The 15,673-nt window shown below is 34.9% G+C and overlaps 1 protein-coding gene across 3 annotated transcripts; it reads right to left on the bottom strand.

Annotated features, from left to right (window-relative positions):
- Positions 1-515: 515 nt before the first annotated feature.
- On the bottom strand, positions 516-12,515 carry LOC121974709 (ATPase family AAA domain-containing protein FIGL1-like). Of its 3 annotated transcripts, none has more exons than XM_042525925.1 (13): positions 12,122-12,515; positions 11,146-11,284; positions 10,491-10,940; positions 9,215-9,462; positions 2,903-3,030; positions 2,687-2,805; positions 2,521-2,613; positions 1,847-1,948; positions 1,676-1,778; positions 1,449-1,532; positions 1,271-1,366; positions 1,072-1,199; positions 516-989 (listed from the first exon to the last, which is right to left on the bottom strand). In XM_042525925.1, exons 1-13 carry the CDS (start codon positions 12,424-12,426, stop codon positions 888-890), a joined length of 2,097 nt encoding a protein of 698 aa, XP_042381859.1. In that variant the 5' UTR covers positions 12,427-12,515; the 3' UTR covers positions 516-887. The 3 variants fall into 3 exon arrangements, with proteins under 3 accessions (XP_042381859.1, XP_042382018.1, XP_042381941.1); XM_042526084.1 differs by having other exon boundaries at positions 1,088-1,199; XM_042526007.1 differs by having other exon boundaries at positions 10,491-10,889.
- Between the last annotated feature and the right edge of the window lie 3,158 nt (positions 12,516-15,673).

Below are 15,673 nucleotides of genomic sequence, written 5' to 3'. Positions count from 1 at the left end.
ACATTTTCTTTTATACCCTTTTTCTTGTTTGCTATGGATATTGTGATGTACCATATTTGAATCTTTCACCTTCACACAATCCCTAGTGGCAAGTGAGGCGTTATCATATACTTCTTTGGCGCCTGCATCCTTTTCCATGGTGACAAAAAGCGAATACGCTCGCCCCCAGTGTCCCCGCTAATCCGTCTCAGGACCAACACGAAGGAGGTAAATCGAGGACAGCTACTAGCCTTTGAAATAATGATTAGCACATAAAAAAAGCATTTACCTCGACTTTGCCGAGATTCGAATCTCAGACCTCATGGTGATAACACTTCATGCACTAGCCACTAGACCGTCCCGAGAGGACGCCTGCATCCTTTTCCAGATGTTTCTAAGAGAGGAGAGAGACTCTCAGCCCCTTTAATTTGGAGACTGGAACTCTTGGCATCTATTTTCCATATAAATGTACACGGAAGATGCCTTCTATTGTTATTGCATCATACACGAATTCATCATAGTCATCGATCTAGTAGTACATGATCTAACATGAAAAGTATAGAAACTCAATAATACAAGTAGCTCTAGTGCATGATATAAAAAATTATAGGCTCCACAACATTCGTGTTCTTCACAACAGAAAAAACTATGATGGGGTCAGCAGAATACACAAGGGCCTTGAAGATATTTGTGTTCCCAACAATTGGGAAGGTATCGAGGCATCAGTGGAACACCCATAAGGCCCTTTTACGGATAAAAACTATAAAACCATCCAATAATTCTCTCTCGATTGATTTTTTGTCTCATGGGCAAGAGTCGAGAAACTCAACTTCGGAGGATCAGAACTTAGCCGCTGCAAAGGTGTAGGCCGCGTCTGATACTTACTGAAACATTTGCTCTTTGGATGTCTATATCGATAAGCTTCCAAATTGTTTGTTCCACTCCTCATAGATGCCCATCTCATTTAAAGAAACAGAAGGTCTAACCTCTTGCAGTGCCTTGTCGAAATCCTGTATGATAGCATAATCAAGTTACCCTGAAACAAACTCATTAAATATCACTCAAACACAATAGAAAATCAGATTCCATAACCTGAAGGGTGACAGACCGCATATCCTCCTTTCTAAGTTTTGTGATCTCAATACCCTGACTCAGGGCTTCTCTAAGTGGCCCCATGCATGCATCTTTCACGAGGTTCTTCATGTCTGATCCTGAATAACCTGAAGTAATAAAAAGATACATTAATATCTGACAATTGAAGTTACATTCCAGAAAAAAATCAACTAATTACCTTCAGTCAATTTGCAGATCACAATCAAGTCATCTTCTGAAAGCTTAAATAGCCCATCCTTCATCAAAAGATTTCGAATAATCCAAGTTCTTGCTTCTTCAAACCAAAGGTATGGGCAACGTAATTCTTTAATTATGTTTTAAAGCATAACCAGAAAAAACAGGACCATAAATTCCACCTGCTGATGGAAGGGGTATATATAAGCGTTTAGTCAATCGCCTACGAGCTGCCTCATCAAGTTCCTGAGGCCGATTTGTGGCTCCTGAAACATTTATCATGTCAACATCCAACTTAACATCGCTGACTACTTTATGTTCCAGTTCGTGGAGCTTATTTATGTAAATTGGAAATAGCACAAGAAATTCAAATACTATGATAAACAAAGTTCAAAGATGGAAGCTTTACCTACAAGCAGAATCTGTTCATTTCCACTGTCAAAACCTTCCATTTCAATCAGAAACTGTGTTTTTAGCCGCCTACTTGATTCATGCTCACCTTCAGACTTGCGCTGTGATGCAAAAAAGACTATTAAAGATCATATTGTTTTGCAATACAAATTATTTTGTCAGATGAGACCTGTGATAGTAGAGAGTCGATTTCATCCACAAAGATGACAGCAGGCTGACGACAGCTAGCAACTCCAAAAAGTGCTCTGACCAGCTTTTCACCTTCACCAATCTACAGTATCAGATAAACAAATGTGGTAAACAAATAACCAATCCCTAAATATATTGCTACAAAATAAAATATAAATTTCTCTACTTCTGAACTACATCAAAAATAAAAACTTGTAGAATCCAAAACTTCCAATTTTTTAAACCCTAAGAAGACCAAATATTTGCTGATTTTTTAAAACCACATCATACTCCATATATAAACTATAGCTTAAATATTATAATGGTAATATGCTTCTTGGATATTAACTACATCAAACCTTTCTTCAAGTCCCTTAGTCAACTCCCTGAAGAGATTTTGTTTAGTTAGATAATTTTTTGAGTGAGATGGAAATATGATTAGACCAATTGCTTGTAGTTTGTCTATTAAACATCCATAATATGGCTCTGATGAAGAGATGAAAACTATAACATAGTCAATTCAATAAGTTTCTACTGTGCTAGCTATGAGACTAATTTGAAGCAGATTGCTATGTTGTAAAAAAGAATATCTTAGTCATATTGTCTATTGCTACTGCATCGCCACTTATATGGCAGATCAACCTAGCAGGACAAAGATCAGAAGGAATTCAATACCCATTTGCTTGTTAAAGAACTCGCTGATATGTAGAAAAAGGTTGCCTTTGCCTCTCCAGCAATAGCTTTTCCAATCATTGTTTTGCCAGTCCCCTATTCACATATAGTCATTAGCCAGAATCTCAAGCAGCAATTGTAGTGTGTGTAGATATTAAAGACTACTTACAGGAGGACCAAATAACAGCAGACCTCTTCCTGGAGAACGACAACCACGAAATATGTCAGGTCGTAAAAGTGGCCATATCACCATCTCGGTTACACATTTCTTAGCATGCTCCAAGCCAGCTGCAATATTGGAATGGTGGCTATATGCCATTAGGAAAATTCAGGAAACCAAAAATCTGAAACCATGATAAAGCTATTTCCTAGTTGTTGTAGTTACCTATATCATCCCATCGAACATTGGGGTCTTTATCCATTATCTCATTACTTATATGTTCAATTAGATGAGGTTCCAAGTTCCGTAACTTCTCTGGAAGCTCACCATCAGGACCACACAATAATTCTAAGCTGAAATAAAAGCTCAAAACAAGTAAGCTCAAAACACAAGGAGGCGCAAAATGAGTAAGAACTCAAAACTTTGACGACACTATATCCTGAATTTGTGGATACAGAATACTCTTTGCCAGTACATGAATTTGAGATTTTCAATCCTACAGTGGGTTTAACCAATTAAAAATATAACAAAGTAAATTAAAAAAACAAAACACTTCTATATTACTACATTTCTTTAGAAGCAATTCCAAAGGTCCCACCTTAGGAGATTTGCTAGATGGCTGTAGATAGTTGATAACTCTAGCAGGCAGAAACTTTTCCGTAGGAGTCCATAGGTTAAGAACCTGGATCTTGATTCTGAAATACATCCATAGGAAATAAGCATTTCGTGATAATTTTACAGGCATGATAAGTGATGATATTTAAACGGTAGTATCCAGATGTGAATCATTGTGTCTTCCTTGATACTCTCGCACCAAAAAATGCCATGGTTATTATGATCCAATGTTTCATCACTTTTATATCTGTGGCATAACTTTTCTTGAAACTACACCATATTTCGTAGATTCTTCTATATCGCTTTCTGTATCTATACCATTCCCACCACCAGCCACATTTACCCCTCCACTAGAACCATCCATTAATTCTCCATTGCAAGTATATTGTCAACATACAGGGATATTTTCAAATTCATGACCTCCATCAACAACTTCAATGGCCGATCCATTGTCGTATATTGATTTATTTATTTCTATGAGAAAAGGTAACTAGGTATCCTTTTGCAATGCAAAAAAAAAAAGGCTCATCCTTTCAAAAGTTTGTTGTGTCCTTGTCATATCATAAAGCTTTTAGAGATCCACATCGAAATCAAGTCATGGATGAGGAAAGGTCTGTTCTTCTAACATGGGATATGGCATATTCCATCTTCCAGCTGGTGCAAACCCATACTTGTTGATGGGTATTCAGAGTTAAATAGTTTCCTGATGGGAAAATTGATCGCTATAAAACAAGACTAGCAACCAACAGATACACACAAATGTATGGAGTAGAGTGTATTGAGACATTCATTCTCATATGTTGCTCATCTCAACTCAGTCTATATATTATTTTCACTAGAAATAAATTAGAGCCAATATGGACATCAAAAATATTTTTCTCTATGGTGACCTTTCTAAAGAAGTTTATATAAGAAGAGATTAAAGTAACCATACTCAAAAAGGCAATTTATAGTGTCAAACAAAGTCCCCGATTGTGGTTTGAGAAGTTCTCTCAAAAAAGTCATGCAAGTAGATCTTAAGTGTACCAAAGTTGATCATTCATCTTTTCTTCGACACAATACTACAAATCCCAACTTTGGCAATTTATATTCATGACATATGAATAGCGCAAAATAATGTGTAGGGTATCATAGATGATAGATGTCAAGTATCAAAGAGAAATTTATTATTAAAGATTTGGGAAGTTGAAGCACTTTCTTGGAGTAGAAGTTGCTTACAAAGCTCTCAAGAAACATTCTTGTCTTAAAGAAAAAATGTGATGAATCTATTACAAGAGCTTGGTATGCTTGGATTCACATCCACAAAAACCTCAATTATCCAAATTCATTTACCAAAACCTTAATTATCCAAAACCTCGCTCTCTTCCACTTCCTCGATTCCCTTAACCTCCTCTCCTCTCTTCTTGTCATGCACCACCACCACCACTTGAGAGGTAAGCCTCAATGACTAATTGTATGGTTGATATTGGTAAACAATTGGTTAATTTGGACTAATTATGACATGTTATATAAGTTTGATGGGCTTGAGCATTTCATATCAATGAAACACCTACTTTGGATCGTCGATTGAGAGAAAGTTGCAATGTAAAGACTACGATGTTGATATTTGTATTTTTTATATGGTACCTCACACTTGGAGATATAGTATATTAGCATAACATATATTAAAAAGTTAATTTAGGTTAGTCGTTTAGGTTAGACTAGTCGATAAGATATAAACTAGAATACAATAATTGTGGTGCAAAAAATAAAGAGAAACAATAATAAGTTTAATTAGGAAAAAATTTACTAAAAATTGAAAATTCTGAACTTAACTTTATATCAAAGCCTAACCTTATATCATAGTGCCTAAGCACCTACATAGGTTGTAGGCCAATGAGGACTTTAGCCTACACGTTAAATGACATTATACTCTAAAGATAGTGGCTCCAATGATTCACATCTTAGTGGATTTATAGGTGATAAATTTATTAGAAATATATTATTAGTGACAAATTTATAGGTGATGATTGAATAATGATAATCAAAAAATATATCTTTAACTTAGGATAAAAAAGTTTGATAATTTAAAGAAATATTAGTGATTCTAAATGTTGATAAATAATTGAAATGAAGAAACATAATTTGACTATATATATATATATGTTACCCTAAGGACCTTATTGCGCACACTCTGTGCAAACCTCGAATATTTTTTCAGTTTGATTTTTTTTTTTTTTGTGTTTAATACTATAACCCAGCCCCTAAACCCTAAAGCAAAATCTTATTGCCATATCTGAGAGCTTAAAAAAAATAAACAAAAAAAACAAAATAAAAAATGCACAGGCACAGAGGGTTTGGTCCGTAGGGTAAAAAATTGCTATATGTATATATTAAAGAACTCAAATGAGACTCTAAAGTTGTAAGATAAAATTATGACTTGCCTCATTTTTCTTGATCTCTTAATTAATTAAGATTAAATGCATGCACATCTTTTCTATTTACCCACTTAGCAAATTTATGCTTATAACGGAACACTTGCTGATACTTCTGCAAGAGTACCACCTCAACAAATTTTGTTCAGAGCTTCTTTAATGGAATCATTGGTAGAAACAAGGGGCTTTAGATGAGTCATTCCTATTGGATCCTAAAAGCAGCTTTCCCTTATGTGGGCTTTAGATGAATCATTCCCATTAGCTCTGAAGAGCAGCCTTCCCACTCTGTGCCCATGCTTGGTTGAATGACTTGCACCATTCCAGTTAGGAGTGGGCGAAAACCTACTTCACTCCCCCAAAAAAAAAAAAAAAAAAAAAATCAAGCCATCTAATAATCAGATTTTTTTTTGAGATTCAGTTCTAGTCATTTTATTGACTTAACAAGTCCATGTTGTGCCATAAACTTATATACTCTGAAAATCTCAAACCCAAAGCAGTTTACGATACAATATATTGAATATAATTATATATTAGTTATACCTGATTAGTTGTATAACAATACAACTATATTATTATAATATGTAAAACCAAGATTCAACCATAAACCCCAATGTTTATTGCTAAAACCCAACGTTACCCAGTTTCAGCTTTAAGTGCTATTGACTTCAGTAGAAAATTTGGCATGAACCTCAGACTACTAAAGCGCCATGCCTCTACCAGCTTGGTGGCTGTGCTGGATTTTCTTCTTCCGCTCTTTAAGGAAAATAAATTTCCTCTTTCTCTTACTCTTCTTGGGTATCTATTTAATTGGGGGCTCATAGGGACCTGTCTAAATGAGTAAAATCCATGCTATCTTATGTGTAATATGAAAAAGGGAAATATTAACACAGAAAAGCAAGACAGATTTTGCAAAAGCCAAAAACTCACCAGATGGATCAAACTAGGAAAACCATATCATCCCATGAAAAGCTGCTGTTTATCTTACTACTAAGTTTCAAATACTATGACTTTACCTGTGCTAAAAAGCTTTGTTCCACAAGACTATATGATGGACATAGTGCCCATATTCTTAAACTTCAAGTGGTTAGAATTCCACACCTAGTTGTTGCATATATAAAGAAACATTTTATTGCTGCTTGTTAATCCTCAACATGACTTATGGCTTCAAATTGACAGGATACAAGTAGAAACTTGGCTAATTTCTAAGGGAAAACACTGGAAGTATTAGTATTATAGAGCACACAAGGGGGAAGGTTTTCCATCCCTTTGAGTTGCAAAATTCAATGAGCATGGTGAGGAAACACTAGAACATTTTGCTAGAACTACCATGAGAAGGCCACAAAACTACAAAATTTTTGTAAGAGACATAACCCCACTGATGTCAGAAAACAATCTCACTTAGAGAGAGGGGATTTCACATAAAGAACAAATCTCACAAAGAGGAATACTATCATAAATTGAAGTATGTGTTTTTCATGGGATTCTTACGTCATTTTACAAACTCACAATATGCAAATCTTACAAAGAGGAATCCCTTTTCTCATACATTGAAGTATGCCTATCATAAACTAAAGAACGTCTATTTCATAGGATTTTAACCCCTTTTGTGAACTCATAAGACCAAGTAGTCTATAATATTGTCTAACATATCTCTAAACATCATAACAAAATTTGAACATTTAAAAGAACCTTCAAAAATCGGCATTTTCCCTACGGACGCACTTGGGTCTTGAAATTTCCTCAAAGGCGCATCATAGTTTCATATTTCCCAAAGGGCGCATTTCTTTCCCAAAATGCCCTTCTTATTATTTTTTTTTTAAAAAAAAAACACACGGCCACAACCTCTTGGCCTTGCCACGAATGCCTGGCTACACGGCTGCCACTGGGGGATTTTTTTTAATAAAAAGCGTATTTGGAGAAAGAAGTGCGTCTTTTGAGAAATATAAAATTGTAATGCGCCTTTTGGGAAATTCCAAAACCCAAGTGCGCCCTTTGGGAAAATGCCCTTTAAGAATCAAACAAACTTATAGAAATTTAAAACTCTAAACTTTTAAAATAAATCCTAAATCTAACCATAATTTTTGAACCTCAGCACCAGTTTTATAGTCCTTGATGAAGATGTAGACTACACTTGCCCTTGAAGCATCCATATACAGTTAAGCCTCTTTTGCAACCAACAAAGAGTGAACAACAAAATGTTGAAGTTGGTGATCAAGTCGACAAGGTTCAAGGTTACCTGTGGATATCTCCTTCCAGGTTGCGATGCCACATTTTGGTCATCTTAAGCAACCTTTTGAGGATCTTTGGGTCTACCTCATTGATAACTAGTTTGATGACCTCGGGATCGGAGATGTCAGGTTGAGAGGATTGTACAATGATAAGGATGGAAAGTGAATTTCCCGAGAAATTGAAAAGAGTTGAAGTAAAGACAAGGGGAGCAAAGAATCATAAAGCTTTTGAGTAATGAAACAACATCATAAAAAAAGGGTGAAGAATGGTTATGGCTTTCCTAGATTGACTAAACCTTCATCTTAAAAGGAGGATAACATGACCCATTATTTGCAACAAATACAACCATCACATTATACTAAGTGTCAAGTATTTTATAAGACATTGCATTTCAACTCAACAAAATAAAAATCATACCAATTGCACATTAAAATGCTTAGCATGGCATTATATAGTATTCCAAACATCATAATCATATCCATATCCACCTATTACCACCTATCACACATCCAAGCCTTATTGAAACTACATCACTCGACCCAACTAGAGGTGAATTTCACAACACCAATTCTAGGTCCATATTAACAAAAAAAAAGCTTCTTTTAACTAAAAAAATCTAGCTTTCATCCCACTATTAACTAACCTGACCAAGTTCAATACATGCTCTAAAGCCGCCCATGACATCTTGAACGATGGGTTGCATGATCCAAGGTGGTGGGATTGTGGGGCATTACCTAGACAACCATGAAGGCCACCTTCATCGCCTCCTAAGCACTACAAAGAAAGTTTTATTCCCTCCATGTAAATGGTTGGCATGTCCAAGATTCCATCTTTTCTCCTTATTCTTTCTATATTACATTTATCTCCTAGCTCCCCAAATTCTGACATCATTTCCTTGCAAACTGCAATTGCACAAAGCAAGTGAACATTCAACTTAGGCACACAAGCCAAGTTTCCACATTGTATCGCCAAAGTTTGATATCATCAACTACCATTCAAGTTATGTAAGGCATAAGAGTCTGCACTAATTCAAAAGAGAATTTTTGGCAAATACTTAAAAGATGGAACTTTCTACATATGATATGCCAGATAGTGATACTAACAAATACAAGCATTGACAAAAATAACATAGAAAATAAGAATAGATATTATTATCAAAAATCAATAATAGTAAAACATATAGAAGCATAGAGACCGGCAGCAAATAGATAACTAAGAAAAATATGATATCGATTAATTTATACTAACAAAGCATCTAGTAATAAAGAAATGTACACACCATTTTCTTGTTGAATCCTCCAGGCCATCATCACACTTCCCTGAAATCTTTGAGTTACTTATACCACCAGTATTTCCTCCAGCAGATCTGATAGGCGGCACAAAGTTACCTCGAACACCGCGGCGGGCAACATTGCCATACCTCATACCATAGTTTCTTGTGTTCCCATAAGAACTTTTATCAGTTTGTGGGGAAATGGTGGCACTGTGTGAACTTGCCAAACTAGCTCTTTGCCTAGCTTCCATTTCCTACCAAGTACAAAAACAAAGGTAACAATGAAAAAGAGAGAGAAAGTGAAATGAATTAGAAGGGATATTTACATGTCCTTTCATATTATGCTTAAATGAACTGAAGGTGACAATTCAAAGGAGAAAATTTGTAATATAACTAGATGAAAGACAAGTTGTTGATTATAAAACAATGAATATTAGATTGGAGTAATGAATAGTAAATAGAGTTCCACGTTCAAGTGCTAAACATCTTCAATGAAACCTTTTTGACCATATATTTGGAGTGATGGATCGAAGATTATCAGAAAGCATAAGCAAATACCTGCCTCGGAATAATCATCTACAATTTATAGTAGATCTATATGGATGAATCATAAAATCTACTACTTCCTCATAATAGAAAGAAAAATAAATAAAAGAAAAAATCAACAAAGTGTGCCTCTGTCAATATGAAAGCTCACATACATATATTACTGATTTTAGACATTTCACACAAAAAATCACAGTTTCAGCTAAAAGATACATGATGCCAACTGAAAAAGAGATAATCTAGAAAATGATCATATTAACAGCCTAGAGGCAAGTAATACAAACTATCACATCCATAGATGGATAAGATGAGAGAACCAAAAGAGGTTATTGTAAGCTTTCTTGCTCCTTGCAGCAGATGATTTATCTCTGCATGAAGAGAAATTATCTAAAGTTACAATTCATTAAGCAAAACATTTCACCCAGCAACGACCTTGATGAAAGTTGCTCCAATTTCTAACCGTGTGTGTGATGGTAATATAACTATGTTTCAGCTACATAACACTGATAAACTAATGTGAAAGGTAAAAAAGAAGTGAAAATAGAGATACAATCATGGTGCACCATATAGTGATAAAGATATAACAGATGAAGCCAAATATGTTTGCATCATGCTGACTAATACCAATGTGGGTGAATTAACAAGTGATTACAATCAAACTATAAAGGAAAGCACATATGCGCAATTGATATTGAAATTATGATAATAAAAAGCCAAGTTCCTGTTAAAAAATTACCAATTTTGTCCTTGCAGTCACAAATCCATGGCAAGAAGTACCCAAATTAGTTTCTTTATTGCTTGATGGAGACTTTTCACAGATTGGGCTTGTAAATTCCAAGTGCCGGCGCTTTGATTTCAAAGATATTCCATGTGATTTTTCTAATTCTTCAGCTTGTATAGAAATAGGGCCATCTTTGTTGCTGGAAAGTATATTGTTACTGGTTTTTTCATTGTCAATATGAATGCACTCCTGATAGACATTGCTTTGACAATTATGAACTTTCATATGAGAAACAGTAATTTCTGGCTTTGAGCCTTTATTGCCAAAGATTGATGTTATCTTTGCCTGGGTCATAAGCTTTGCTGGAATGGCGTTCGACTTATTGTGTATATCAAGCAACCCTGATTGGTCATCCTGGACAGTGTAACCCTTAGGACCATTCTTGCATGATGATGTACCATTTATCTATCAAGAAAAAAAAAATTCCCTAACGAACAGATTGTAAGTAAATATATTTTAGAAACAAAGATGAGGAGATAATTGCTTTTTTCTATTCTTTGCAATCAATTCTTAGTTGACTTAAAAATACAGCTTACATTCTTTTTCATACAAAATATTAATCTGTAGATGTGAAGACGACAACGAATAATATAACCAAAGACATTCATACCAAACTATTAGCAACATTTGCTTTGGAGTTGTTGACGAAAGCTCGGAAGTATTTTGACTCCTTAATCTTCTCAATGTCCACATCAGTAGATTTAGCAAAAACACAGCTAACATCTCTTCTTGCTTGTTCAAATGCCTGTCTGAATCCACGAGACACACCACATATTGTAAAATTAAAGAAGATATAATCATCAATTTTATTTTTCTCAAAAAACAAAGTTTTAAAATGAAATCAAGATGCCTGTCCTGTAGCTCTATGACCAAAAAATTCCTCCAAAATCTTCTGAGAAAACAGGATTTAAAAGAGATCAATTCCTTTTTATAATATTTCAAAGATATGTCTGTTGTTGCCCTTCCCTACTTACTAGCCAATCATGGAATGTAATTAGATTTAATACATATGGAACCCCGGGACATAATTTGATGATGAAACTGGGTATCGCATAACTTTCACTATGACATATGTCCAAACTGGAGCTCTTATAGCGTGGCATTGGAACCTTTTGTCGCACGTCCTTTCAACTACAGAAAAGAATCTTTATGACGGTAAGTTATTGTGTATAAATGCAGGGCGTTAATAGCCACTCAAGTAGTTTCTCAATGTTCGCCTATTAATTTGTTATTTAAAAAAAAATAGATGTTCATATTTTTGTTCTATCATTTTAATAAATTGTTATGGTGATTGCAATAATAAATGTAGTATATGTTCGCTTTATAAAGTTTCACATGATGGTTCAGATTGTGTGCAAGATGCTGGTATGTAGACGACTGGGAACCCCTATTACTTAAGTTTAAGCCAGTTCTTAAAACTTCAAATGAAACATTATTTGTTTTTCCTAAAAGTCTAAAATCTACACTGCATTTGCCCTACAAATCAGTTATATTAAATCAGTGACAAATGAAGAAACAGCACGGGCCAAAACCAACACCGTTTTGTGAAGATAAAGAGATGGAGAGAAAGAGAAAAAGGCACAAACCGATCAGATTCTGGAGCAAGAGCACGGGAAGCGGCAGCGAGCTTGGAGGCGGCCTCGGAGCGGATGGGAGCGATGAGAGCGGCGTCTGCCAGCGTTTTCGTCCGCGAATCGAGGAACCCGACGAGGCGCAACGCAAGAGTTCGGGCCGCGGAGTGGTCCCCCCGCTCAAGGGCGAGATCGACGCCGAAGAGGAGGGAGTGGAGCCGCTTTAGGTTCTCGTCGACCTCCATCCTCCAGTTCTTCATGGTGGCGGAGGAGGAGTTGTTCCCCCTCTCCGGCCCCTCTCCGCCTCTCTCTTCCGCCATTTACTGTATGTTTCGCGTCGCTTTTTGCCCTCTTATTTCCGACCCGTCCGCCGGAGTAGCGGAGGTCCTTCATAAAACTCAGGACACAGGCGCGCGGGCTTTGCTTGGCACGCGTAAAACGACGAAATTGCCCCCGGTCGATTAAGGGTCGCGAAATGGGTCTGATTACGGTTTGGTTCTGCCGGACTTAAAATCCAACCGGACTAGTTTGGACTAGTTTTTATTCGGTTTGGTTGTCGGGCACTGATCGATTCTTTAGTCAAAGTAGGTGAACCGATAAGCCCAATTTGTGCGGGATCGATTGCAAAAGTATCAAGGTGAAGATCTTTTCGCTGTTGTTTTTGCATGGAGAACGAATTGCCTGAGGAGGGATCCTCATTGAACACATCTTCTGGTAATTGTGATGGAACCATCTATTTAGCTCTCATTTGTTCTTCATATGTGGTAGCAGTTAATCCGCCTGTGCTTGTTCATGCCTTGGAATGCTTGCTTTCCTGACAACATATCTTTAGCAGGTCCAAGCTGAAACTCTAACCGTTTGTGGAATGAGTCGGGCAAAGTCCTCTATGATTTATTTATCACATAGGGCAGTCCTAACGAAGCTCTGGGTGAGAATTATCATCTTTCGCTACGATAATGCAACCTGGGAAGCCAAAGATCAAGGAGCATTGTGCCCTGAGTGATATATTTGACTGATGTATTTTAATGTGTTTAACAAATAATTTAAATTAGATTTGTTTATGTCACCAATGTGCGTCTAAAGTTTTATAGGAATTTGATAGAATGTATGCTGATACGGTGAATAAGAAAGGGTCTTTCAGTAGGGCACAAGGGGTCAATAGGCCAACACATGTGTCGGTCAAAGTCTAAGATGGATTAAAAGGCCGAGTAGCAAACCTAGTAGGGCCCCACTCTCTCTCGATCGACTCTGTGCCGATCAAACATGCTCTCTATGGGCCTCGTTCTTGGGTCGAACCGGACTCACTCAAGGCTCAGTTTCCCGCTCTCTCCCGATCGGCTTCCCGTCGATCGGACATACTCTCTATAGACCCCATTCCCAGCTCAGACTAGACTCGCTTGGGATTCTACTCCATGCCCTCTCCCGATCGGCTCCCCGCCGATCAGACAGACTCTCAATGAGCCTCATCCCTACTCGGACTAAACTTGCTCGGGGGGGCTCTGTTCCTCGCTTTCTCCTGATCGATTAGACAGACTCTCTATAGGCCTATTCCTAGCTTGGACCAGACTCGCTCGGGCCTCTACTCCCCGCTCTCTCCTGATCGCCTCTCCACCGATTGGGCAGGCTCTCTATGGGCCAGGCTCTCAGTTCGAACCGGAATCACTTGGGGCTCTGCTCCTTGCTCTTTCCTAATCGACCCAACTGATCGAACAAGTCATAAAAGAGTTGACATTGACTTACTAAACTGCGCCTATAAAATCTCTATTCCCTTTGGGGACATCGTCACATCCTAATTAGGCCACATAAAAAAATGAGCTCTCTGAGAAGCTCATCTCCTAGCCAACAACCCAAATGGTCTCCCAGCTCAAGAGCTCATTTTCGCCATTAATACAATACATGGGTTTGTCAGAAAGTCTAAAAATCATATCATTGTACAGATACACAATATATGCCACATACCTTCCCCATATCCGTGATGTGACTACTGAATGTAGTATAAGCATGGTAATGAGATACATTGTCTAATAGTAGGATAATGCCTTATTAAATGTGAGAATTGTAAGAGGCATTACAAAAGGGGGCATTCTCCACTGGTGTAGGTACGTGTGCCTACACATCCACATACTGTTGGATCGTGAAGAATCGATAGGGGGGGGTGAATATCGAATTAAAAAAATCTTCGTAAAGAGTTAATTTTCAAAAATAAGTTTAAGAAATTTTTAAGAAAATATTTCTCAAACACAAATTTTAGAATATTTTTAATAAAAGCAAATTTTTAATTAATTCCTCCCCTTGAACCTGACATAAAAATTTGAAAACATTTGCTAAAAATATTCAAAGTAGGAGTATTTTTTTAGGTAGGATTTTCTAAAGAAATTTTAAATAGAAATTTTAAAAATCTAAGAAATTAACAAACTTAGGGAAATAATTTTTTAAGTAAATATAAAAAGAAGTGAATCTCTCCCAGAATTTGATATATTTTTTTTTATTTATTATTCTCCCTTAATTTATTTCTCCCCATGAATTTGATACGACCTCTGAATTTATTAGGATTAGCTAAGTTTAGAATTTATTAAAGTTAATAAACAATGCTAAAGTTCAATTTGAATGAATCGTTAATAATGATTTAATTATAGTGAAATTAAGATTTAATTAACGTTAAAATTAAGATTTATTAAGTTAAATTAAGGTTAAGTATTAATTAACTGTTTAATGTAAGATCAAATATAATTTAGAGTACAGTTAATTTTTGAAGTTCTTCAATTATTTCCTTATTAAGTATTTAATTAAGTTTATATTTTTAAGTTAATCAAATTTTAATTATTTGTTAATAATGTCATTAATATTTAGATTTAATTTAACATATTTTAATGTAATTTGAATTTAAATTAAACTTAATGCTTTTTAAAATAACTTGTTAAACTATTTTTTTTAAAGTTAAAAAGGATTTTTACTATAATTTTTAAAGCGATTTAATTTTAATTGTAAATTTTAAATTAAGTTTAAATTTTAAGTTTTAAATAAATTAGTTTTAACTTTAACATTTTAATGTTGAGTTTTAATTTACTTAAGTGTCTTAGTTTAAAAATAATCTTCAATGTTTTTTTAAAAGAATTTTTTTTTAAAAAAGATTTTTTTAAAAAAAATATTAAAATTTTAAAATGGTTTTTAAAAGAATTTTTAAAGTATTTTTTAAATGATTTTTAAAAAGATTCTTAAATGATTTTTAAATGAATTCTTAAAAGGATTTTTAAATAATTTTTTAAAAGGATTTTTTTTAAATAATTTTTGAAAGATTTTTTTAAACTAATTTTCAAAAGAAATTTTAAAAGATTTTTAAAATGATTTTTTAAATAATTTTTGAAAGATTTTTAAAATGTTTTTTTTTAAATAATTAAAAAATTATTTTAAATAATTTTCAAAAGAATTTTAAAAATCTTTTTAAAATGATTTTTAAATATTTTTTAAAATAATTTTTAAAATAATTTTAAAAATGATTTTTTTAAAATAATTTTTTTAAAAGAATTTTTAAAATGATTTTTTAATAATTTTTAAAAGAATTTTTAA

This window comes from Zingiber officinale, chromosome 1B (genome assembly GCF_018446385.1).
Source record: "Zingiber officinale cultivar Zhangliang chromosome 1B, Zo_v1.1, whole genome shotgun sequence".
Lineage (NCBI taxonomy): Eukaryota > Viridiplantae > Streptophyta > Magnoliopsida > Zingiberales > Zingiberaceae > Zingiber > Zingiber officinale.
The sequence above is the reverse complement of the archived record's forward strand: the minus strand, read 5'-3'. Positions and strand labels throughout refer to the sequence as shown.